Raw genomic sequence first — 25,024 nt, forward strand, 5'->3', positions numbered from 1 at the left:
CCTTCTAACAAAATGATTTTTTCATAGTTAATGTAGTAGTAAAACCAGTTTACTTCAAACTTAATAAGCAAAGGAATATAAGTTTTAAGAAAAATTGGTAATGTTTACGGGCGGGGAGCGGCCGGCCCGCGGCCAGGGGCTGGGGCCGGGGCCGGTGGGGCCGAGAGGGGACAGCAGATCCCGGCGGGCCTCCTGCACCCGCGGAGCTTGTGACCGGCTCCGGAGGAAATCCAGGTGAAGACGGGACAGCAGGTTGTCGCCCCGGCCCTCCGGGCCTCCGGGCACCGCTGGTTGGGTGGAAACCTACGGTTCGGTTCGCAAAGGCCCGCTCGCGGCATCTTTCTGGGAAGCTGCCGCAGCCTCCTCCCGGACCGTGGGTCTTTCTCGGTCTTTCCCGGCCGAGCACTTCCCCGACCTTCCTGGCAGTATGTCTGTCCCCGCCTGTCCACCGAGATGGGTGTGGGGCCGGAGTTAAGGCAACAACGAAGGCCGCGGGGCCAGTAGCCAGCCCTACCCGAGATCAGATGGAGGGGGACCCTGGGCAGGGCAGGGCGGTGTCCTGGGAGGAGGCGGGATTTGAACCGCAGCGTAGAAGGACCGCGTTAGCTCGCCCCGGGCCTGAGACCCAGCAGTCCTGCCTCCCCCCTCAGCACAAGGGAATTACTTCATCCTTCCTGGGCTCCTGCTCAGCCTGTGAAAGGGATAAAATTAGAAGCGAGATTGTTTGTCCTTCCTCTTAGAATATGCTGGCTCTTGGAGCATTTCCAGACCCTAGCAGGATCTAGGCCAGAGGAGAGGTGGGTGTTAGAAGGTAAAGTGAAGCCACTCTCGTGTCAACCAGTGTATTAACACAGGCCCCAGCGTTGCCTTCCAGTAGCTTTCTTGTTTCATGGAAGTCTCTGACATTTCAGAAAATCCTATCAAGGGTTCTCTAACTGCAGAAGCGAGTCCACCAGACCTCCCCCAAATTGGTGACATTTGTCTTGGTTCCCTGATGACCTTCCAGGTGTGGGATAAAGTCTGGTGTTTATGAAAGTGTTTTGTGATCTTCAGGTGCTAAAGGTACACAGCTCTTTCCGATTTTCAGTGTTGTAAACTCAGAGACATTGTGTCTTTTTTTCTCTCCCTTAATTAGAAATACCCTAGGATTAAACAAACCCAGGGAAAACAACTAGGGGAAAAAACCTGACAAAAACTTAATGTAGTTAAAAGAGATCTTACTGGGACCAGCAAATGGCATATTAATTACCTCGCTGGACTCCCACATAATCGAGCACGGTTCAAGTCCCGGACCCAGAGGCTTAAAATGCATGCCTGACGCATGTGTGTGCATGCCCAGGATCCTGAGAGAAGATGGGATTGCTTGTGGCGTGGCCATCCCCTGGAGGTGATTTCTTGTTTTCTGTCTCTCTGTCGAGCGCACACACCCTGTAGCAGGAATCTCTCTTAAAAAAAAAAATAGAGTATCGTAGCTAGATAGGCTCTTAGCAAGCGCACCGTTGTGCAGATGAGGACGCTGAAACTCAGATGCAGTGGTTACCGGCAGTCACGTTGCTGGTAGTTACTGAGCAGAGAACTTTTACTTCAATTTTTTTTCTTTCCTAGGAGAGTGAATAAACTCAGCTGAGAATGTCTGAAAACCTTGACAAGTCTAATCTAAGCAAAGCAGGAAAATCAAAATCGGATGAAGGCCTTGAAGATGCTGTGGAAGGTTCTGATGGAGCTTTACAGAAAAAAATAAAGTCGGACACTCCCAGCCCCCAGAGAGTGCATAGACCTCACTGTAAGCAGATCCAGCTTGGGCAGGCAGGCTGTCTGCTGGTGACCCTGGAATCCGGCTTCCCTGTGCATGTGGCCTGGAGCTAGGTCCTAATAACACGTGACATATGAGTAATTAGCATCGCAGAATAGTGGCGGTTTCTCCCCAGCAGCCTAGTTACTTGTGGGTTTTCAATTTAATGAGAAATTAAAATAATGTCCAGAATGTTCCTATCTTTCTCCAGCCTCAGTGGCATTCCAGTTTCTCTGAAGTTCTCTGAGAAATAGGAAGAAGGAGTGCAGGTTACAGCGTTGGTTAAAAGAGCTGAAGTCTGAGGCTGATTTTCCAGCCACGACTGTGCTTATGCAGTTTTAAAGAATGTGAGTGAGGTCACCACACCCTAACTTCTCTGCCTGGGGCCTCGTTCCCACCGGGTCGAGGGGACTGGGTTCGCTGACGGTGTGTGAAGTCATTTCCACTGCCTGGCAGGGAGCAAGCCAAGAGATGAAGGGGAGAGCGTTTTCTGCAGGTGTTCCCAGCAGCCGCCAGCTCACTCCTTTTATAAAGAATACTTAAGCTTTTGAAGCGAGTCCAAAAATGAAAGTTTAGAGGGAGAGTCATAGTCCAAGAGCGTCAGTACCGATGGCACTTCTCTACCGTGCACGCATCAGTAATTCTCCATGTTTGGAAGAAGTGCAGATATTTTGGGGTTTTGAGGTGTGTTTCTTCTAAAATGATCGAAGCTTTTCTCAGGTACTTTACTGGCCAACAGTGTTCTCATAGCACCCACTCGTGAGGCTCGTTTTCTGCTGTTCATCATCACGTAGATTTTGGTGAACGATGAGGTCAGAGTCTGTCTAGGGAACACGCCGTTGACAGAACTGTCTGCCACGTGTGTGTTAGGCCTTGTCCCCAGTATGTGCAGTTGGAAAGCATCTGTTTTCCCGTCTTCGAAATGAGGCAGATGTACCTGTCTCTCAGCGTAGTTGTAACGAGTACATGAATTCCTGTAAAATGCTTAGAATATTGCTTGGCACACGAGTGCTGGATAAACACTAGTTGTTATTAACTGTCGCTGCTCCCGATGTTACGTCATCAGTTGCATTTAAAGATGCCAGGATCAGGCCGGGAGGTGGGGAGCTGGTGCGATGGTTGAGGTGCTGGACTCCCACATGGCTGACCACAGTTCAAGTCCCAGACCTGGTGGCTTACTTTCTGACTTTACTTACTTTCTCTCTCTGTGTTCAGATTAAACAATAATAGTAATAATAGTAACAATAAATAAAATAATTATTTTTTAAAAAGATGCCAGGATCACTTGCTGGGGTTTGGACGAGTGTGGCCATTGTGGTGATTTCATTACCTGCACGTCTGCGCAGGAGGACTTTTGTTTTGTGTCTTTTCAGTGCTTCTTTCTTGCTTCCATGAGCAGGAGAGAGACAAGCATCGCACAGGTCGTCACCTCCACCTCCGCTGGCCCTGGGTCGCTAGCAGGTGTGCAGACCAGGAGGTGTCTGGCGGTGAATACGGAACCCCCACGTGGTCCCCACAGTGTCACTGCTGCTGTGCCTCCGTCCAGCAGCCCCATTTTTGTCCACTTTTCTTGGTTATCTTCTCTTACTGAGTTGTAAGAGTTCTAGATATTCTGGATGCAAGTTCTTATTTATTTTTTTTTTTCCTGAAGAGGTTTTTGCTATAGGCCACATGCCAAAAAGACAGACAGACACAGAGAGACAGAAAGTGAGAAATCACCTCCCAGGGGGATGGCCACGCTGCAATCTCTTCTCCTCCATTCTCCTCTCAGGATCTTGGGCACGAACGCACACGTGCCCAGCATGAGTTTAAGCTACTGGGTCTGGGACTTGAACCGTGGTCAACTACATGGGAGTTCAGCAACATAGCCATTATGCCAACTGCTGGTCCTGGTACAAATTCTTTCATATGGCTTCTCTAATCCTCTCTGCCAAGCAGAACTGTTTACGGTGCCAGGCCATCTTTCCAGGAGCTCTGTTGGCTTTCTTGAGATCTACCTTAGTTTTATAGCTTTCTGGTCAGATCTTCAGATATAGCATTCCAGTCGAAGCCCTGGCAGTAGCGAGTATTTCTCATTTCTGATGCAAGGCAACAGGCATTGTTGAACTTGTGCATATAACTCTTCTGCCACAAAATAAGAATACTCCCAAACATTTTCTCCTTCCAGAGGGTCAGGACCAAAAACAGTCTTAATTACTGAAGTACTGTAGTTAGTCTTGAAATCAGTGTTAAGTCCTCTGTCTTTATTCTTTTTGAAAACATTTTTTTGATTTTCTAGTTTTTTTTACATTTTCATATAAATTTTAGAATCAATTTGGTAATTTCAGCACACAAGTCTGCTGATATTGGGGCCTGCAGGTGGTATGGTGGTTCAAGTGCTAGATTCCCACATAGCTAATCGTGGTTCAATTCCTGGACCTGGAGGCTTGCTTTCTCCCTCTCTCCCTCCCTCCCTTTCTCTTAATGGTTAAATAAAAATAATAATAAATAAAATTAAATAATTTCTGTAAAAGTCTGGTGAGATTTTGAAAGCGATTGCACTTAATCAGTAGGTTGATTTGGGGGAAAATTGACGTTTTAATACTGGAAATTGGAAAGATTAATATGGGCTTTGGCATAGGGTATTTATTATATTTTACCAATATCCAAGAAGCTTGTTTTACTTATTCATTCATTCATTCATTCATACAATCTGTATTCTTATTAATATTCTTTGGAAATGCTGAGACTTTTGTGAGGAGGAATTTTCAGAACTTTTCCCACTTCCCTGTTTGATCACAGGATATGACCAGCTTTTCGATCTGGTTCTCTCTCTCTCTCTCTTTTAACATTTTTTTTTGGTGAGCAAAAGAAGGAAATAACTTCACTAACCTAACAGGATCTCTGTGACCATTAAGCCCTTGCAAACTAGTGACTTTACTTACCTCGTTCTAAGCCCAGCTCTTACCACCACCACATGAAATGAACGTGGCACCTTCTAGGCCAGTGCTTCTCAGACTGTAGTCTCAGAACCGTTGCCTCACCTGGAGACGCCCCAGACACGCACACTCTCAGCTCTGCTCAGACGTACATCAAAGCCTGCAGTCTTACCACAGGGCCTCTCTGGTTCTGCCCTAGGCTGAAGTTTGAGAGCAGTGCCATAGACTCGGTCAGGATGAAAACTGCCTTTGTGGTTCAGGACCCTGGGGAGAATTGTATAAGCACTATCTTTCTAGAGGCCAGCGTATGGTGGGACCCCCACATGCCTGACTGCCGTTGAGTCCTGGACGCTGTGGCTTGAAACACGCTGGGCGAGTATGTGAGCGTGCCCAGGATCCTGGGAGGAGAATGGAAAAGGGATTGTAGCGTGGCCATGCCCCTGGGGGAAGATTTCTCACTTCCCCTCTCACTGTCTCTTTCTCCCCCTCTGGTGAGCGCACACACCCTAAGACAAAACAAACTAAAAAACAAACAAAACAACAAAAAGAAAACCAAAACTGTCTTTCTGGAAGGTGAATCTCGAGTTTTACCAAAAGAGAGAAGCCCGAGGCCAGCGATGAGCCTGGCACGCCAGGGCAGCCGTCCGCACAGAGGACCACGCCTGGGTGACCGCAGCGGGAAAGGGAGACGTTAAAGATGGCTCTTCCTCAGACTGCTGGTTCACCAGGTCTGCAGTCTCCAGAACGAAGACTGCAGATCTGCCTGGTCGTTGGCTGGCTCCAGAGTTCTGGCGCCTTGTGGGTGTCCTGCACAGCGTGGGGGCTTTAGCGTTGTTCACACAGCCCCTGGCGCCTGAACGGACTGCTGTTTGCCTTGGAGAGATTGGTTCAACAGTGTTAGTGATGGCGCAGAAGTGAACTGCCCATGGCAGCCAGAGAAAAGATCTTAAATCCGGTGTCTCCTTTTTTAAAAAAATTATTTTATTTAACTTTATTTATTACTATTATTATTATTATTCTTTTTCAGTTTGATCAGATAGAGAGAGGGAAAGTCACAGAGCAAGCCACCAGGTCCAAGACTTGAACCATGGTTGGTCATGTGGGAATCCAGTGTCTTTAATCACCACGCCACCTACTGGTCCCACGGTGTCTCCTTTTTGTCTTTTAGGGTAGTTAGGAGGCAAGAGGAATAGAAAATAAACCTTAGCTTATTGGGAAAATTACGAGCACCTGCGACTTAAGTTTTTCTTTCTCAATGTGTTGTAATCATTTTCCACTGTCTGTTCTTAGTAAAAAGCTAGATGTTTTGAGTGTTGTAAACCTTTGCTTTTAGAATCCTAAGTTAAAAGGAAAGAAAAATACAGGGAATAGGTGTAATTCGGGGCTGTCCGGAAGTGCCAGAATGGTTCGGGAGAGGCGTCCTGAAGTCTGCACCCTGCTCCTGGTGGGCACGCTGATGTCGAGGAGCGCGTCCCTTACCCTGGCCTTTCGTTACAGCTAGTCCTTCTCGACTGGTGACAGCGGAGGAACTGCTGGAGACAGCAAAAGGAGTCACTAACATGGCTCTCGCCCACGAGATCGTGGTGAATGGGGACTTTCGGATTAAACCGGTCGAGTTACCAGAAGACAGGTAAGGGGTCGCCAGGTTACCTTGCTCTGTAGAACACTGCCATCTCCCAGTTCTGGAGGTGTTTCCTTCAGTCAGCGCTAACATAGTTCAATATATTTTTTCCTTTCGTACATTATTGGTTTAAAAAAAGGGTCTTAGTGCCAGCAGATGGCATAATGGTTACCTCACTGGACTCCCAGGTAGTTGACCGCGGTTCAAGTCTTGGACCCGGCAGCTTAAAACTCAAGCCAGGCACACATGCCCCAAGATCTGGAGAAGAGGATGGAGGACAAGGGATTGTGGCCTGGCCATGGGGGTGGGGGTGGGGTGATATCTCGCTTCCTGTCTTTCTGTCTCTCTGGCGAGCACCCATGCCCTATAGCAAAAACTCTCTAAAAAAAAAATTGAGTAAAGTTTGAAAGTGGATCTCAAGACCACTGGTCCTTCTCCATGCAAATAAGGAGCCTGGGCGCCTCCTGTCACCCGCCTAGTCAGCCGATGTAGCTGCTGCCTCTGTGCGCTCTTCCCTTATCGGTGATGCGGGCTGTGGTGTGTGTCCACGGGAGAGTGGCGGGAAGGGACGCGAGAGCACCCGCGCAGGCTCTGTTCACACCATCACCCTTTCTCCCTCCACCTGCTGGGCTGGGCACTCGGCCGTTGACGTGTGTCTGGGAAATCACTCTTGGTTCAAGTCAGTTTTAAGACTTCTTCCCCTTCCCCTGGAATTCGTGCTTTTGAAGATGATTTGAGGCTTATGTACTTCATTTGTTTTGTGTCGTTTTGTCCTCGCCTCCAGCTTGGAGAAGAGGATAAAGGACATAGTCCACAAAGCCTTCTGGGACTGTCTGGGCGCCCAGCTGGGGGAAGACCCCCCGGCCTACGACCACGCCATCAAGCTGGTGGGAGAGATCAGAGAGGTGAGACAGCGGCGTGTGACAGGCCTGCCATCTCCATGTCGGGGCTTCCTCAGCCCTGCGTGGTGGTGCACCAGTGTCTTTAAGGGATCAAGAAGTTACATCACTTGCTGAAACGTGGATTAAGAGCATTTGACCTAATACCTTTTTATTTATTTATTTTTTTAATTTCAAGCAAACCATGGTAACCTGAAGGCATTAATTGCTCTTATAAACAAAATAATTAATTTTTTAAAAATAGGTTTTTTAGAAACAAAACAAACAAACAAAAATAACAGTTACTTGAAAACAAAAGTTACTTTACCAAATACAGACTATTTATACGTTTTATAGACACGGACCCATTTGATTTATAATAGCCAGGCTTTGGGATAGAGAAGGCTTTAAGCAGAAGGGCTATTTTTCTTTTGTTCTTAAGTTTTTGCTGTAGGGGTGCATGTGCTTGCCAGAGAGACCAAGTGAGAAGTTACCCCCTAGGGGATGGTGATTCCACAGTCCCTTCTACTCCACTCACCTCTTAAGATTTGGACACGCATGGGACCAGCAGGTGGCGTAATGGTTATGTCACTGGACTCCCACATAGGTGACCACTGTTTGAGTCTCAGGTCCGGTAGCTTAAACTCATACCGGGTGCATGTGTATGGATGTCCAAGATCCTGAGAGGAGAATGGAGGCGAAGGGATTGCGGTGTGACCATCCCCCCCGGGGGGTGATTTCTCGCTTTCTGTCTCTCAGTCTCTCTCTGTCTGTCTAGCGAGCGCACGCGCCCTGTAGCGAAAACCTTTCCAAAAAAATTTAAAAATTTAAAAATTAAAAAAAAAAAGATTTGGGCATGTGGGCGGGCAGGTGGCATGGTGGTTAAGGTGCTAGACTCCCACATGGCTGATCATGGTTCGAGTCCAAGACCTGGTAGCTTGCTTTCTCACTTTCCCTCTCTCTTGCTATCTCTTTCTAGTCAAATTACAATATGATAATGAGGGACCAGCACATGGCATAGTGGTTATATCACTAGACTCCCACGTAGTCAACCATGGTTCAAGCTCTGGACCTAGCAGCTTAAAAGCTCACACAAGGCGTGTGTGCATGTGTGTCTAAATCCTGAGAGGAGAATGGAGGAGAGGGGATTGCATGGCCATCCCCCACCCCCGGGGCAGTTATTTCTCGCTTTCTGTCTCTGTCTCTCTGGCAAGTGCATGCACCCTATAGCAATAATCTCTCCCTAAAAATAATAATGATAATGAATAAAACTAAATAAAATAATTATTTTTAAAATATTTTTAAAAAGATTTGGGGGGACCAGCAGTTAGTAATGGCTATGCCGCTGGACTCCCATGTAGTCGACTGCGGTTCAAGTCCCAGACCCGGTGACTTAAACTCATGCCGGGCACGTGTGCATACGTGCCCAAGATCCTAAGAGGAGAATGGAGGAGAGGGGATTGCATGGCCATCCCCCACCCCCGGGGCAGTTATTTCTCGCTTTCTGTCTCTATGTCTCTCTCTGTCTGTCTGGTGAGCGCACACGCCCTACAGTGAAAATCTCTAAAAAACAAAAAAAAGAAGAAGAAATGCCTCTGAGGAAATAGGCGTCTGTGGTTAGTTCCCGGTTCACATTAATAAAGGAGTTTTCTTTTTCTCATCATTTTTTCCTCATGTCTAGTTGATTGCTACGTAGAGTGTAGTGGAGGCCTAAATAGCTTTTCGAAGTGGCTTGTGAGCACGCTTTCTGTCGCTCTCCTGAGTCGGAGGTTGAGCAGGTGCAGCAGTGTGGTAGTGGTTGGTAAGCCTGATCTCAACAAGCTCTTCCTCAGTGACCAGGGGACGGCCGCAGGCCGGGGCTAGCCTCTGCTGTGCTCTCCGGCAGACTCTCCTGTCTTTCCTGCTGCCTGGCCACACCCGGCTGAGAAACCAGATCACAGAAGTCTTGGACCTGGACCTGATAAAACAGGAGGCGGAGCACGGGGCCCTGGACATTTCGCGGCTGGCGGAGTTCATCATCGGCGTGATGGGGACACTGTGCGCGCCTGCTCGTGACGAGGACGTGCAGAAGCTGAAGGACATTACGGAGATTGTCCCTCTGTTCAGGTGTGGGGGTACTCGTTCACACGGGGCACCGCAGGCGCATGCTCAGGCCCACGGCCCATTTTTTTAATTTAAGCTTTGGGAATAGGTGCTTGTGAATTTAAACACATTGTTAAAGCAAACATTTCATAAAGTGCAGAAAAGTAGAAAGAAGGAAGAAATTTCTCCATAATTTTACCGTGCAGTGACGCTGTCACCGTTGTCTTTTATGAGTGTGTGTGAATGCACATGTGCAACGTGCATTAACCCCCCCACACACACACACACACACAGTCATCCCTTGGTATCTGCCAGGGGTTGGTCCAGGAGCCCCATGGGTTCCCAAATCCATGGATGCCCGGCTCCACCACCCACACGCCCCGCGCACTGTGTGCTCTCTCTGCTCGGGAGGACAGTCACCTCGGTCTTGAGAACCTCCTCTTCCACATTTCATGGCAGTTCATGAGGCTGGCAGCATGGGGGCCGGCCGAGCCCGGGTTTCAGAGCTTGCAGATGTCGAGGGCCCACTACGTTTGCACATAGCAGGTCCCTTCCGTGTTTTATTTGGAAAAGTCCCAAATCTGCAGATAAGTTGCCAGAGCGGTACGGAGCTCACCCCTTCTCGGGGCTGTGTGTTTCTGCACGCTGCCCCTTTGCTTTCTCTTTCTGCCTGTAGGTGACTGTGTAGTGTTTGGGTGCTCCCTCTCCCCTGGGCCCTCTGAAAACTAGTGGCAGGTGTTGTGACATTTCACCCCGAGTGTAGACATTCTTCTGTACAGGCAGCGTATGACCGAGAATGGTCAGCTATGGCCGAGGTCAATGAAGTCCCTTTGAAGAGAGTCCTCTGGGAAGTACCTTGCAGCAAGCTCCAGTTCCTTCCAGAATGGAGGGTGGCCTGGGAGGTGGGTGAAGGAGGGGCTTACGTGAGGGAAGTCGGGCGTCTCTGGTCCCGCTGACTGCGCCCGTGTTTCCAAAAGGCGGGAAAACCAGGTTTTTAAAAACACCCGTCTGCACAAAACACATCACTTACTTCCGTGAGGGGTGCCACCGTCAGTGCCGAGGCCTCGGGTTTGAAACCTGCAGTGGCAGAGCCGAGGAGCAGCAGCATCCTTCCAGGAGAGGAGATGCAGGCAGCGGGGGCCGGGTGCAGAGGACAACGTCGTCCTGGTCCTCAGCCCGTGTCTTCCCACACCATGGGCGGAAGTGGCTTTGTTCCTGGATGTGCTTCCAGTCATCCCCGAGGGTGATGAGGACTTCAGGGCACATTCGGCCCCACTCCTCCTGTGGGGGCCACGACTGCACCCACCGGGTTCTGCACTGCCTCACTGCAAGCCCTGGCAGCTGTCAACGCGTGGCAGGTGCAGCGAAGCTGTGCAGGCAGAGTGGAAGCAGCCCTGGCCCCAAGCCAGGCCAAGGCTGCCTCTGGCCGCGCCGAGTGTGGACTGGTGGTGAGGCGCCAGAGCCGGAGCACAGAACAGGCCCTGAAGTGTGGGAGACAGGAGGAGAGCCTGGTGCTCTTTCTTCCCAGGGAAGGGAGCTAACCTACTTACGTGCCAAGAAGTTCCCTTAAAGAGAGCGACTCTGGTCTTCAGTGTGTTCATGAGCTACGCAGCAGTCGGTGCATGTGGGGGACTAGGCAGGGCGGTGAGCACGTGCCCCACCTGTGGGGCGTGGGCCCTGTCCTTCCTCCGTGGCTGCGGTGAGCGCTGACCCAGAGCCAAGGAGCAAGTTCTGGGCTAGAAAGGTGGAGGGCTGTGGGTGCTGGCTGCTGGTGGCTGTGTGAGGACTGCTGGAGGCTTTCTCGCCTTGCTCTCTCTGTCCCATGGAGGGAAGAAAGAAATCATCTTTGTTTTTTAAATGAAAAATGACTATCTCAATCAGCTCGCCTCTTTTCCTGTGAAATTGTGTAGTTTTTGTTTTTTAGATCTGCTATGGGGCATGTGTACCCCTGGAGACAGATACCAGAGGGGGAGTAAGGAAACACTTGCGGGATCTGGCCACACCACAATCCCTTCTCTTCCTTTCTCTCAAGGTTTGGGTGCTTGAAACGATATTTAAAACGGTAGGCCTGCCGGTGGCACAGGGTTAAAGCAGCTGGATCCCACATGGCCAACTGGGCAGTTCCAGTCTCAGACTCAGTGGCTTGAAAAACAAACTGAGTACATGTGTGTCCCAAATCCTAAAAGGAGGCAGAACGAAGAAGGGCTTGCAGCATGGCCATTCCAGTGGGGCTTGCTTTCTCGCTTTCCCTCTCCCTTATCCCCTCTCTCTCTCTCTTCAGTGAGTGCACCGTGCCCTCTATTAGAATTTAAAAGAAGAGAAGAATGGGGCCAGCAGGTGGTGTGGTGGTTAAGGCCTTGGATTCCAGCATGTCAGCTGTGGTTCAAGCTTTGGGCCCAGTGGTGTGAAAATGCACACCCAATCCTAAGAGGAGAATGGAGAAGGGACTGTGATGTGGCCATCCCCTGGGAGCTGATTTCTCACTGTCCCTTGCTCTTTCTCACCCACGAGTGCGTGCACCCTATGGTTAAAACCTAAACACGAAACAAGTGCCAGGTTCTGAAGCCCGCTGCCTCTCCCCTCAGGGCCATCTTTGCCGTCCTGGACATGATGAAAGTGGACATGGCCAACTTCGCGGTGAGCAGCATCCGGCCACACCTCATGCAGCAGTCGGTGGAGTACGAGAGGAGGAAGTTTCAGGAGCTCCTGGAGAAGCAGCCGAGTACGTGGCACCCGTGCAGTGCTCACGGCGGCACGGCAGCTCCTCGTGAGGCCCAGAAGCTGTGGGGTACACGGGCTTGGGACACCTCCTCCCCGCCCAGGTTAACCGGTCTGACGAGGAAGGCTCGGGGCAAGACAGAGGGTATGTCAGCCGTCTCCTCCCACCATCCAGGACACAGTGGGTCTCCGTAGGCCACGGTCCATCCCAGCGTGGCACACCCACGGAGGCAGCGGCAGGTGCACCATGAGCTGTGCACTGTGGCCTCTTTCTTTTCTTCTCTTTTCTCGTTTTTGCCGTAGGGCACTTGCGCTCCCTGGAAAGAGACAGAGATGGGGGCACAGTGAGAATCAACCCTGGGGGATGGCCAGGCAGACGCCCTTCTCCACTCTCCTCCCGGGGTCCTGGGCAGCGCTGTGGTTTCCTACATCCGGGTCAGCAGTCAGACACATAGTCACCTGCCTGAGGAGGCCCAGCTGGGGACTGGCAGGACCGGGATCTGAGCCGGTCCCACATGATTCTGAGGCTCCTGCTCAACGCCTGCTCCCCATCTGAGAGGCCCTCCTGTGTGTCGTGGTAATGTCTGCAGCTCTGTTCACACAGATTCCCTGGACTTTGTCACCCAGTGGCTGCAAGAAGCCTCGGATGACCTCAGGAACCAGAGGTGTAAACGTGCCCTGCTGGCCGGGGAGGAAGCTGCTGGCTCAGGGGCTGCGCCTGCACCCAGCCCAACCGCCATCCAGAACCACGCTTACCTGAGGCTGCTGAAGTGGGACCACCTGCGGAGACCGTTCCCTGAGGTGGGTGCGGTGGCCATGGCTCATGGGTCTCTGTGAACTTTTTAAAAGGTTTTATAAGCTACTTATGTGCCAGGAAGTTCCCTTAAAGAGAGCAACTCTGGTCTTCAGTGTATTCATGAGCTACGCAGCTGTGGCCACTACCACCACCTTCCGTCCCCCAGCGTGACCCTCGTGCCGTGAGCAGTCGCCATCCTCCCCTCCCTCCCAGCCCTGGCAGCCACCAGTCTGCGTGTCTCCAGGGACTTGTCCCCGGCACTTCATAGCAACGGAGGGGCGGCTGTGGGCCCTTGTGTGGCACCCCTCGGTGATGAGCAGGGTGTTCCTGCCACAGCTGCCCAGCACGCCCCGTCCAGTCGCTGGTTCATCATGGCCGAGCACGCGTCGTGTCACTCCGAGTCCAGTGGCGTCAGTGCAGCGCCCCGTAGTGCAGCTGTCCCCACATCCCCAGGACGTGTCTTCTTCCCAAACCACGCACTGCCGGCCCCTCACAGTGACCACTGGCCCTGCAGCCATCCACACCAGTGTCTGGTGTCGCTGCGCTGGGTACCTCGCCTGATCATCTGTGTCAGGCACCTTTTCTTAGCGGGATGCCACCACGGTGACCGCGTTGTAGCGAGTGTCAGTGTTCCCTCCACTTGTCCTCCTGTGAACCCTGGGCGAGCTGTTCGTGGGGAGGAAGGTCTCCGGTCCTCAGGGCTGTGTACCTGGGCGAGCACCATGGGGCTGCGCAGTGACTCGAGGTGACTTTACGATCCCTCTGGCAGTGCACAGTGCTGCTAGGTGGCACTGCCGAACTCACGCCGTTTTCAGCCATCCTGTTAAATCCCCACAGCAGGCTACTTCTCAGTCGTCAGAGATCTCACCCACGCACACCTTTGGGAGTTGCTCAAGCACTTTCTTAAAAGGTCTTCATTTAGGGGACCAGCAGTTGGTGTAATGGCCATGTCGCTGGGCTCCCAGACCCGGTGGCTTAAATTCATGCTGGGCGCGTGTGCATGTGTGCCCAAGATCCCGAGAGGAGAATGGAGGAGAAGGGATTGCGGTGTGGCCATCCCTCCGGGGAGTGATTTCTCGCTTTCTGTCTCTGTCTGGCGAGTGCACACGCCCTATAGCAAAAACCTCTCAAAACAAACAAACAAAGGAACAAACTTCATTTAGGTCTCCCATGAGAGACAGGCAGGAATCGGCACCTCCAACAAGTCCATGCCATGATCTATTCCCGGCCCCCGCTGGCCCAGCTCACAGGCACACGTACACTTGGCGTGATCAGAGAGGTCTTGGGACACAGCCCAGGGCCTTTTCCAAGAGAGGCCAGTTGTGTTACCACTGCCCCAGCACTGGCTCCCTCCTAGTGAGTGCTTATAAAAAACATTTATTAGAGGGTGCATGTGCTCATTGGGGACAGAGGGAGAGAATGAGAGAACCCCCCATGGAAGATGGTCATGCCACTGTCCCTTCTGCATCCCTCCTCCCCCCAGGATTTTGGGCACGCATGCCACTGGGTCTGGGGCTCAGGTGGGCTCCAGCCGCCCTCACCACCTGCTGGCCGGTCCCCTGGGCCTTGTGGCTGAGGCTCTCCTTTACGGGTGCAGCCGGGGCTCTGCTGCTGTCGACAAGTAGTTTCTATGCGGTCGCTCAGTCTTGTCCTTTGTAGGTTTTTGCCAGAGGACGCATGCACTCACTGGAGAGGGAAGAGACAGAGGAGGGAATGTGAGAAAACAGCCCCCGTGGGGATGGCCGTGACTAAATCCCTTCTCAAGATTGGGCGTGCACATACACGTGCCTGGAGTGTTTTTCAAGTCACAAGGTCTGGGACTCAAACTGCGGTTGGCTGTGAGGGAGTCCAGTGCCACCTGTTGGCTCCTGGCATGATTTTAAAGCCACAGGGTCTGGGATTCAAACTGTGATGAGCCATGTAGGGATCCAGCCCCAAAACCGCCATGCCACCTGCTGGCCTGCCTCCCTCTTTTCTGAAGGCTCTGGGCTTCTTACGTCTAGCCTCAGGTCCTGTACTTTCCCAATGTCTTCCTCATAAGCTCGGTATTTTTCCTTTCAAGAAGTCGTTCGCTTAAGGTTCATCTCTCGCCTCTGAACTCCCCATTCCGGGATGGCGGGAGATCTAAGAAGGGTCTTGACTCCTGGCGGCATGCAGTCGGCCACTGGGACCCGTGTTCCTTTCTGACTAATTGTACGCTCATTTCTGGAGGGAAGTTCTTGGTCTGATGTTTCTCTTGAAGAACAGCCATGAGTGGGGCCAGCAGGCGGCGTGGTGGATAATGTGCTTGACTCCCACATGGCCGACTGGTTCAAGCCCTGGACCTGGTGGCTTGAAAATCACGCTAGATGCTTGTGGGTACATGGCGAACTCCCACAAGGAGATGGAGAAGGGACTGCAGTAGCCACCCCAGGGCGGGCCGTCATCCTCCTCTTCTCTGTTCCTCTCTGGTAAGCACATTCGCAGTGTGGCAAAAGCCTAAAAAAAAAAAAATCAAAACTAAACCAAGAAACGGCTATGACGAAGTGGTTGTGGTCACTGAGGACAGATGTCAGCTCCCAGAATTGTCCTTGGGAATCGTTGGCAAAGTACTGTGGGGAGGCCACAGAGTGGGGTGCGGGCGAGGTCTCTGCTGTGCGCCCGAAGGCCGAGACCATGGTCGGCTCGGGGAGCGCGTCTGCCTGCAGCAGAGTCTTGCTCTCTGACATCTTTGGTTGAGAGAACTCTGGGCTGTGACCCTCGTTGTTCCTGTCTGGATCCGGCACATCTCTGTCTCTCAAAGTCCCTTTGATGAGCCGATGAAACTCAGGCAGGCACCAGGGCTGCTCCGCCTCCCTGCCCCGTCCCTACACAGGAACGGTGGCCCGGTGGCCCCGGGCTCCTTCACAAAAGATGCGGTGGAAACGCACCCTCAGTCCTTCCAGAACTCCGGGCTGTCGTGGCAAGATTATATACCTGCTAGTTTTCTCTTTTCTCATGTGCCAGTTCTCAGCCTCCTCCATGCCAGGTGCCGAGGGGACACAGGGTGACAGGGGCAGGCTCTGCCCTCAGGCTTCCTTGGCCCCTTCCTACCATTGGCTTGAGCAGGGCGACATCTCGGTTTTCCAGGGACCTCAGGGGTTCTTGGGGCCTTCCATTTTATAACTGGACAGTTGTGCAGACAACCAGGGTGAGCTGGTGCCCAGGCCTGTCCCTCCCTGCTCTTCCCTCTCTGGCGACGTGGCTCCTGCCTGCGAGTGTGGGGCCTTTTCCTCACCTTTAATATGGTGGGCAGCTGTGGCCTGGTGGTTATGGTGCTCACGGTGCTCGGTCCACATGGCCGACTGTGCCGTTCGGGTCGCAGGCACATGTGTGTGCATGTCCAGTGTCCTGAAAGGAGGGAGAGGTGGAGGGGCGGTGATTGTGGCATGACCTTCCCCATGGGGGTGCTTTCCACTTTCTCTCTCCTTCCGTCTCTGGCAAGCACACACACCCTCCAGCAAAACTGAAAGTACGGCACCCACCCCCGGAAAGCCTGCCTGAGCACCACCCTGGGGGAGGGCGTGCGGGAAGTGGAGCTGGGTCCCCAGGTCCGTCCTGTGTTCTGAAGGAGCGTGAGGCTGCATCCCGTGCCCAGAAGGAGACAGGACTCACTCCAACTCCCTTCAGGCCCCTAGATGACCAGACAACCGAGGGGGCACGGAGCAGCTGCACCCCGCAGCTCAGCCAGGACCCCTGTTTGTTCCAGACAGTTCTGATGGACCAGTCCCGCTTCCGGGAGCTCCAACTGCAGCTGGAGCAGCTGAGTGTCCTGGGGGCTGTCCTGCTGGTGGCCTTCAGCACGGCGGCCCCGGGGCTCTCCAGCCAGGCGGACTTTGCCGAGAAACTGAAGACCACTGTGAAGGCCCTGCTGGCGGAGATGCACCTGCCGTAAGTGGCTGAGCGCGGAGCAGCTGCGGGCGGGCGCCTGTGCTGAGCAGGCTGGGCAGTGCCGTGTGGGCAGGACCCAGAGGACACCCATTCTCTAAGGCGGCCAGTCACAGTGCAGCTGGAGCCAGCTGGGGCTCGGCAGGGTCTAGGACAGCGTTTTTTGGGTGCTGAGACCCCAGCACGCTAAGGTATTCCTTTTCCCAGTGCCCTGGTGTGCACACGCATGTGCATACCACACACAGCCCTACAGGCCGAGCCCCCTGATCCAAGCGTTTCTGTACTAACGTGCCTGCTCACCTCCTCCCAGCCAGCAGTGCCCTCTGCAGGCGCACGTGGGCAAGGGCTCTCTGCTCACACATGTCCTCGTTCCTCGTGGACACGTGCTGCGTACACATGTCGGTGTCACTGCTCAGCACAGACCCACCCCTGCCCCGGCTGTGGGGTCACAGCCATGGATCACTTTCTTCTTGATGACACAATGCACATGCGCACATGAGGGGGAGCCACCCTCTGCAGGATCTGGTCACACTGCAGTCCTCCCCCCCAGCCACCCTCTGCAGGGTCTGGTCACACTGCAGTCCTCCCCCCAGTCACCCTCTGCAGGGTCTGGTCACACTGCAGTCCTCCCCCCAGCCACCCTCTGCAGGGTCTGGTCACACTGCAGTCCTCCCCCCAGTCCCCAGCTCAGGTGCCAGCGCCCATGTGAGCTGTTTCCAGGCCAGCACAGGACCTAGATCAACCAGGGCCGTGAGGCTTCCCACTGCCCACAGTGGCCTGCGCCGCACCAGGGGAGTGTTCCTGGTGCTTCTAAGCACACCCTGTGCCTGACAGCGCAGTTCATGGGACCTTCAGAGAAGAGCCCCCGCGGTCTCGTCCCTCCTAACCTGTGGACGTTCCTGCAGAGCTTACGCAAAGGGTGGTTGTGTCCAGTGCAGCAAGGGTGGTGTGCCCTGGCTGTAACTAAGGGTTCGTCTGGCCTTGAGCCAGGAGGCTGTTCTCAGCCCAGCCCCTGGTGCAGGCCCAGCCCTGGGCTGTCTCCAGGTCTCCTGCCAAGAAGAGCCGCTCTGTCACAGCCACCAGTGAGGAGGCACATCGGCCCTGCCCTCCCGGTCCTGGCAGGCAGGCAGCACCGAGCTGGGGCCAGCAGGGAGTCCTGCTTGCTCCTGCTGTCTGTGGAGCTGGCCCAGAAAAAGGTGGTGGCCTCAGAACGCCACCAGCAGGAGGATTCCCTGGGTTCTCAAGGAGACTGGGGCCCCAGGAAAACAGCGTGCCATTTTTTCACTTTTGGATTTTAATTTTATCTTTTAAAAGTAATGAACAGACTCACCTATTTCAGAAATCAAAAGGTACAGACAGGGTACCCGGGGTTTCCAGCACAGTCCTGCTCCCTCTCCTGTTCACAGCTGGACCCCTTGCTTCCCCACACTCCTGTAGTGGCACCTCAGCCCAGACTATGGTGCCCAGAGACACTCCGCTACCACTACTCTGAGCCTCTGGGCCTGGTCTGTGGAGCCCTCCCCTCCCACCTCCTTCCTGGCGCAGAGAAGGGAAGGTGCACAGCCCAGGGAGGAAGCGGGAAAGGCTCACGCCTTCTGAGCGGAGCTCACCTTAGGCAGCGGGGCAGCGGGGTGCTCCATCAGGCCGGCCAGGCCTGGCTGCTTCAGGACCAGACCGGTCCTTTGTCCTGCTTTTCCTTCTCTTCTCTGCTCAAGCTCCTTCCACTTGCCGGCCGCCCTGACCGCCATCGGGGAGAGAGTGTGCCTGGAGGTGGGCGGCTTCCTCTCGCGGTGTGGCTCATCCCCCTTTTCCTCGGACAAGGAGGCTGCGCTCAAGGGCCAGATCCAGGCCGTGGCCAGTCCTGACCACCCCATTCGCAGGATCATGGGTACGTACGAGAGTGCTTAGTCACATGTGGTCAGGGCCACTGAGATGGACAGGGGTCAGCAGAGTCACTGTTCTGAGGGTCCGGACTTTGCAGTCCCAGGCCCGGGTTCAGAACCTGGCTCCACCACTTCCCATGTAGCATGGCAAGCATCTTGGCAGTCAAGTTTCCTCATCTCTGATCTGTTACGTTTTTTTTTCTTTTTTTAATTTGCTAGAGGGCATGTTCGCTCCCTGGAGAGGAGATGGGGGAGAAGGGAGGTGAGAAAGCACTCCCCTCCCCCAGCGGTCGGCCACTTCCCAGTCCCTTCACCTTAATTCTTCTCTCAGATTTTGGGCACACACGCATCTGGCATTTTTCAGGCTGCTGGGCTTGGGGCGCGGGCTGTGCGTGCCAGCCACATGTGACTCAGTCACCTCAACCACCATGCCACCAACTTGAGCTGCTACCTTTCATCACAGCCAAAGTGCAATGAGACATTCCTTGCTAATTAGCTTGGTTTAATCATGTCACAGTTTAAATAATCAAAACATGTTTTATTTTGTAAATATATTCATTTTTATTTGTCAATTATACATTAATACTAAGCTGGGTTGGGAATTCTTTAGTTGATCAAGGAATAGGCTTAATTTTTAAAGTTCAGGTTTTAACAGTCAAGTTAAAATCTAGACCCTCGTCCGGGCCCGAGAGAGCAGATCGGTGTTAGACAAGTGGACAGTAAGGGATTGGCAAGCTCCCGGCGAAGCCGAGCCCGGTGCTGCTGCTTCAGGTGGGAGAATGAGGCGGGGACTAGACATGAGGCTGCTTCTAATACTCTACCTTTTTTAAATGACTTTAGAAGTTATTTTATTTTATTATTATTTTTTTAGTTTGACCAGAGAGAGATAGACAGAGAAAGGGAGAAAGTGAAAAAGCCGCCAGGTCTCAGACTTGAACTGCGGTCAACCATGTGAGTCCAGCACCTTAACCTCCACACCACCTGCTGGCCCCAATTCTCTGACTTTTTATTCCCAAGTAATATTTCATGAAAAAAAGATAGGGACCAGCAGTTAGCATAATGGCTATGTCACTGGACTCCCATGTAGTCGACTGTGGTTCGAGTCCCGGACCCGGCGACTTAAACTCATGGTGGGTGCGTGTGCGTGTGTGCCAAGATCCCGAGAGGAGAACGGAGGAGAAGGAATTGTGGTGTGGCCATCCCCCCTGGGGGGGTGATTTGTCGCTTTCTATCTCTCTGTCTCTCTCTGTCTGTCTGGCGAGTACATGCACCCTATAGCAAAAACCTCTCCAAAAAAAAGATAACTCAAAAAGAATTTTAAATATACTACACCCCACCCCCCACATGGTAATCGTTTACACTGTGGTCACTCAGGAGGAGGGTCTTGCAATTCTGCAGGCCCTGAGTCATCGAGGCTCGAGGCTCGGCTCGTACCAGGCCTTGGCTGAGTGACACAGAGGTGCCTGGGAGTGGGCCTGGGCCTGGGGGATGGGCCACTCCCCGCTGTAACTGGGCTTGGGGGATGGGCCGCTCCTGGGGGACAGGCTGCTCTTGGGTGTGACTGGGCCTGGGAGACCGGCCACTCCCATGTGTGAGTGGGCCTGGGGGAACGGGCTGCTCTGGGATACAGGCCGCTCCCAGGTGTGACTGGGCCTGGGGGACAGGCTGCTCCCAGCTGCCATCTCGGTTGTTGAGGTAGAGCCAGTTAGAGACCTGCCTGACTGGAGGCGGTGCTGGTGCAGCAGTAGGGTGGACCTTCTGCAAGACTGACCCACGGGGGAAAGTTGTGGGTCGAATTCGGAAACCGCCATGAGTGTAGCTGGCATGTGTGTACCCATAACCCATGGCGGGTGGGGACTGAATCCCGGGGGTGTGGTCTCTCTCTCTCTCTGTCTCTCTGGCTCATGGAAAAAATAAGTGAAAACTTGAAAAGACACACACATACACACACGTGTACACACACACACACACACAACAAATGGGCCTTGTGTAGGAATACTCGGAGGGTCTCCACTTCTGGGAACGCTGGAGAAGCAGACTTACTTGGGAGGGCCCTGTCAGCTGTTTCTCGGTGGGTATGTTTTGGGTTCGAGAAGGTAGAAGCTGTTTGTATCTGGAGGACCTCTCAGGGCAGAGGCAGGGCGTGTGTTTGAAAGAGCCCTTCAGTGTCACTGTCCCTCCTGTTCTGGAACAAGATCTGGGGAAGTGTGGTTCCTTCAGCTCTTCAGATGAGGTAGCTACACCGGACAACAGCCCGGCCTCGCCGAGGACACGGTCTGAGTGACTTCAGCCTGCGTGGCTGCCTGGAGGGGGCAGGCTGACACATGCCCCAGGCCCCATGGCCTCCACTGTGGGCACCAAGGAGGTGTTCACACTTTCATGTGCATGTAGTCGGGAAAGGCAGATTGTAAGTCAGCAGTGCTGGAATCTTTGTTCTTAAGGTTTATTTTATTTATTTATTATTTTCAAAATAATTATTTATGGGACCAGCACACAGTGTAATGATTATGTTACTGAACTCCCATGTAGTCCACTGCAGTTCGAGTCCTGGACTCGGCGTCTTAAAATTCATGCTGGGCTCATGTGCATGCGTCCCCACGATCCTGAGAGATGAATGGAGAAAGGATTGCAGCCTCCCTGGGGGAGTGATGTCGCACTTTCTGTCTCTCTGTCTCTCTCTGGCCCTCTGGTGAGCAGATGCATCCTATTCAAAACTCTAAAAAATTTAATTTAGTTTAATAATAATTAATTTTGTTTAATAATTATTTAATTTGGGGACCAGCAGTTAGTGTAATGGCTATGTCGCTGGACTCCCACGTAGTCGACCACAGTTCATGTCCCGGACCCGGTGGCTTAAAACTCATGCCAGGCATGTGTGCATGTGTGCCCAAGATCCCGAGAGGAGAATGGAGAAGGGATTGCGGCGTGGCCATCCCCCCTGGGGATGATTTCTCGCTTTCTGACTCTGTCTCTCTCCATCTGTCTGGTGAGCGCACGTGCCCTATAGCAAAAACCTCTCTCCCCCAAAAAAAAGATAATTAAAAAAATAATAATTATTTAATTTAATAAAATAAATTTATTGTTAACTTATTTTATTTTTTAAATTTGGCTATAGGGTGAGAGGAAGAGAGGGAAAATGAGAACGCAAACCACCAGGTCCAGGACTCAACCGTTGTTGGCGACGTGGGAGTCTAGCACCTCAACCAACTTATCACCTACTGGCCCCTGATTTAGGGTGCGTGCGCTCGCCAGACAGAGAGAGACATAGAGACAGAAAGCGAGAAATCACCCCCCAGTGGGGATGGTCATGCCGCAATCCCTTCTCCTCCATTCTCCTCTCGGCATCTTGGGCACGCACGCACACGCGCCCGGCATGAGTTCTAAGCCACCAGGTCCGGGATGCGAACCATGGTCGACTACGTGGGAGTCCAGCGACATAGTCATTACACTAACTGCTAGTTCCCTGTTATTTTTAATTTGCTATAGGGCATGTGTGCTCACCAGAGGAAAAGAGTGAAAAAGTAAGCCACCAGGTCCAGGACTTGAATTGTGATCGGCCATGTGGGAGTCCAGCACCTTAACCACCACTCCACCTGCTGGCCCCTGAATCTTCTTTTAAAAATTTTTAATTGCCAGAGGGCATATGCACTCACCAGAGGGAGGGAGAGTCAGAGAAAGGGAGGGTCAAAAAGCACCCCAGTGTGATGTGGTCATGCCGCAATCCCTTCTCCACGTCTTTGTTTTGCTGGGATTTAGGGTACATCCACCCAGAGTTTCTTTCAAGCCACCAGTGTCAGGATTTGAACTGTGCAGTCGGCCATGTGGGATCTAGTTCCCTTAACCATTAGGCCATGGTGCCAGCCCATTCCTCTTCTTTTTTTGAACTTGTAACCCTTGCTTTATTTTCCTCTTCCTTTTATGTGGTCTGCAGAATGGCTACGGTTGGTCTCAGTGGGCCTCATTCCTTTTTTTTTTATTTTGAGAGATTTTTTTTCGCTATAGGGCGCGTGCGCTCGCCAGACAGAGAGAGACAGAGACAGAAAGCGAGAAATCACCCCCCAGGGGGGATGGTCACGCCGCAATCCCTTCTCCTCCATTCTCCTCTCGGGATCTTGGGCACGCACGCACACACGCCCGGTGTGAGTTCTAAGCCACCGGGTCCGGGACGCGAACCGCGGTCGACTACGTGGGAGTCCAGCGACATAGCCATTACGCTAACTGCTGGTTCCCAGTGGGCCTCATTCCTGAGAGCAGAGCAGGCCCCGGGGCCTCCAGACCAATACGTTCAGTCCCATGTACCAGGTGAGCCCTGGGCTCCTGCTAGGAGCTGGGCCCTGGGCCGGTGCTACTGGGTGAGAGGAGAGAGGGTGTATAGGAAAGCCTGGTTTCTACTCTCCTGCTTATTGCGAGGGAGAGCAGAGACAGAAGTGGGCACTCCTGGTGCTCAGAAGCCAGGGTGCTGTGGGTATCTGGGCTGGGGGCAACCAGGAAAGCCTCCAGGTGGCAAAGGTGATGGCGAAGGTAGGAACTGAAGCATGTCGCGAACCAGCACCGGCTAAGCTCTTTCATTTCCATCTCAGAATCCCGGATCCTGACCTTCTTGGAGACCTTCCTGGCCGCGGGTCAGCAGAAGCCCCTGCCCACGGTGCCTGGCGGGCTGGGTCCCGTTCAGAGAGAGCTGGAGGAGGTGGCCGTCAAGTTCGCTCGCCTGGTCACCTATAACAAGATGGTCTTCTGTCCCTACTACGATGCGATCCTCGCCGAGCGCCTCCTCGGGCCCTAGGAGCGCGCGCCCGCTCCTGCCACCACCTCCCCTGTACCGTGCTTTGGACGAAGCCACGCGGTCCTTTTCTGCTGAGCAGCAGCAAGTCCCACGGGAAGAGGGCGTGTGTCACTGGAGACCTTCAGGCCGGGTGACAGTGCGCCGGGACTGTCAGGAGTGCGAGTGGCAGTGGAAGACACCCTGTGCCCCTGTGATTTACAGGGCGCTCAGTGTGGACACACCTGCGGGGGGCAGCCATGGCTTTCCAGGGAGGCTGGCCCTGTCCCACCCTGGGTGTGGCGGCCACCCCAGAGCAGGTGCTCTGCCCCAGCCGTCCGCGTAGAAGGGCTCTCTGCAATCTCGCTCCTTTTCCTTTCCGTGTGTCGCTGCCTCCCAGCCTGCCCTCACCAGGGCTCCAGAGCCTTCTGAAGGAGAGTAATTTGATTTAAAAAGTTGTTCTTTTAAACAAAATTACTCCTGAGCCTGGGCAGTTATGACTCATGGAATCTAGAGAAAGGAGGGTCTTTGATTTTTAAGCCTTGAAAGTTAAGGTTGAAATTACATGTGTGTGTGTGTATATGTGCATGTGTATGTGTATGGATGTATGTCTATGTGTGCATATGTGTGTACATGTGTGTATGTACAGAAATGGGGCTGACGTGAAGTCGATGGTGACTGGCCGCCAGGGTCATGTGCGCAGGCTCTTCTCACCAAAGCGCCCAGTCTCTTCTGCAGTATTTGTCAGGGCACTTTGGTGGCCACGATTCCTGACATGGTCTGCGACTGTGAGTAGTTTAGGTCTGATGGACCACCTGTTCTGTTCATATGTATTTACACACACGGTGCGTGTGTGTGCGTGTGTTGCACAGGCGCTATGCCGAAGCAGAGCCGTGGGGCTCTGGCTCAGTGTCCACCAGCTGCGGGTGAGTGCGGCCCCATCGGTGGCTGCGGGTCCTCAGTGCGCGCTGGGGCATCCCGTTCCCCTAGGATGACAGGGCTCTGAAGTCGGGTGACCCCGGAGGTCGGACGTCCGGACCGAAGCTGCAGAGGCGGCAGCCACGCTCTGCACTTCTGGGGGAGGCACCTGGCACGCTGGGTTGGCCAGGTCCGCGGTGCCGCCAGAGTGGCCGCGGGGACAGCTGGGGCTCGTGGAGGACTTAGGTCCTGTCGGAAGGAGGTGCGGGGGGAAGGTGGCCGAGGTCCCGCGGAGGTGGCGCCGGCGGGTGCCGAGGGGGTTCTCGGGGGGACGGCGCAAGGTGCCCGGCGCACACGGTGCGGTCCTGCGGTGCTCGCGGCCCGCCCAGGGAGGCGGCACTTGTTCCGCTCTGTGCCTTTGGGGTGGGGGTGGGCAGGCCGAGCGCGGGCCAGGCCGCGAGCTGGGGTGATGGCCTTCTCAGGCCCTGGCGCAGGGCTGCCTGCTCCTCAGGCTCCTTTCCAGCCCGAGGGTGTGCAGCCTGAGTGTCCTTGCTCTTAGGTTGTCGATCCTGGGCTGGCCTCTCGCTCGGCCTCAGGACGGCGGTGAAATGGGCCGCTCCTGGCTCTCACAGCGGCCTGAGCGTTGATCCCATCCTGTGCGTTGGAACGCTGTGTCCGCGGATTTTTCAAGGCGGCGCTTCGGCCCTGCACCTGCAGGGGGCTTCCTAAGTCGAGTAAGAGAAACAACGAAGA

At 53.5% G+C, this 25,024-nt stretch overlaps 1 protein-coding gene across 3 annotated transcripts in view; it reads left to right on the plus strand.

Moving 5' to 3' along the window:
* The first annotated feature begins 113 nt into the window (after positions 1-113).
* Positions 114-25,024, plus strand: part of TCP11L1 (t-complex 11 like 1) — a 25,815-nt gene continuing 904 nt past the window's right edge. Inside the window, exons 1-10 of one of the 3 annotated variants that reach the window (XR_333271.3) lie at positions 114-234; positions 1,606-1,783; positions 6,208-6,340; positions 7,116-7,236; positions 9,095-9,315; positions 11,877-12,013; positions 12,614-12,810; positions 16,533-16,714; positions 18,427-18,599; positions 23,175-24,555. Coding sequence is in view for 2 of the 3 variants with exons in the window: in XM_006140446.3 (XP_006140508.1) it covers positions 1,630-1,783; positions 6,208-6,340; positions 7,116-7,236; positions 9,095-9,315; positions 11,877-12,013; positions 12,614-12,810; positions 16,533-16,714; positions 18,427-18,599; positions 23,175-23,377 (1,521 nt within the window). In the remaining variant the exon portion in view is untranslated. Of the gene's footprint in view, positions 235-1,605; positions 2,140-6,207; positions 6,341-7,115; positions 7,237-9,094; positions 9,316-11,876; positions 12,014-12,613; positions 12,811-16,532; positions 16,715-18,426; positions 18,600-23,174; positions 24,947-25,024 lie in introns of those variants that run through there. The other 2 variants (XM_006140446.3, XM_014588011.2) reach the window with 2 other exon arrangements.

This window comes from Tupaia chinensis, unplaced genomic scaffold, assembly GCF_000334495.1.
Source record: "Tupaia chinensis unplaced genomic scaffold, TupChi_1.0 Scaffold000037_18, whole genome shotgun sequence".
NCBI classification, from domain to species: domain Eukaryota; kingdom Metazoa; phylum Chordata; class Mammalia; order Scandentia; family Tupaiidae; genus Tupaia; species Tupaia belangeri.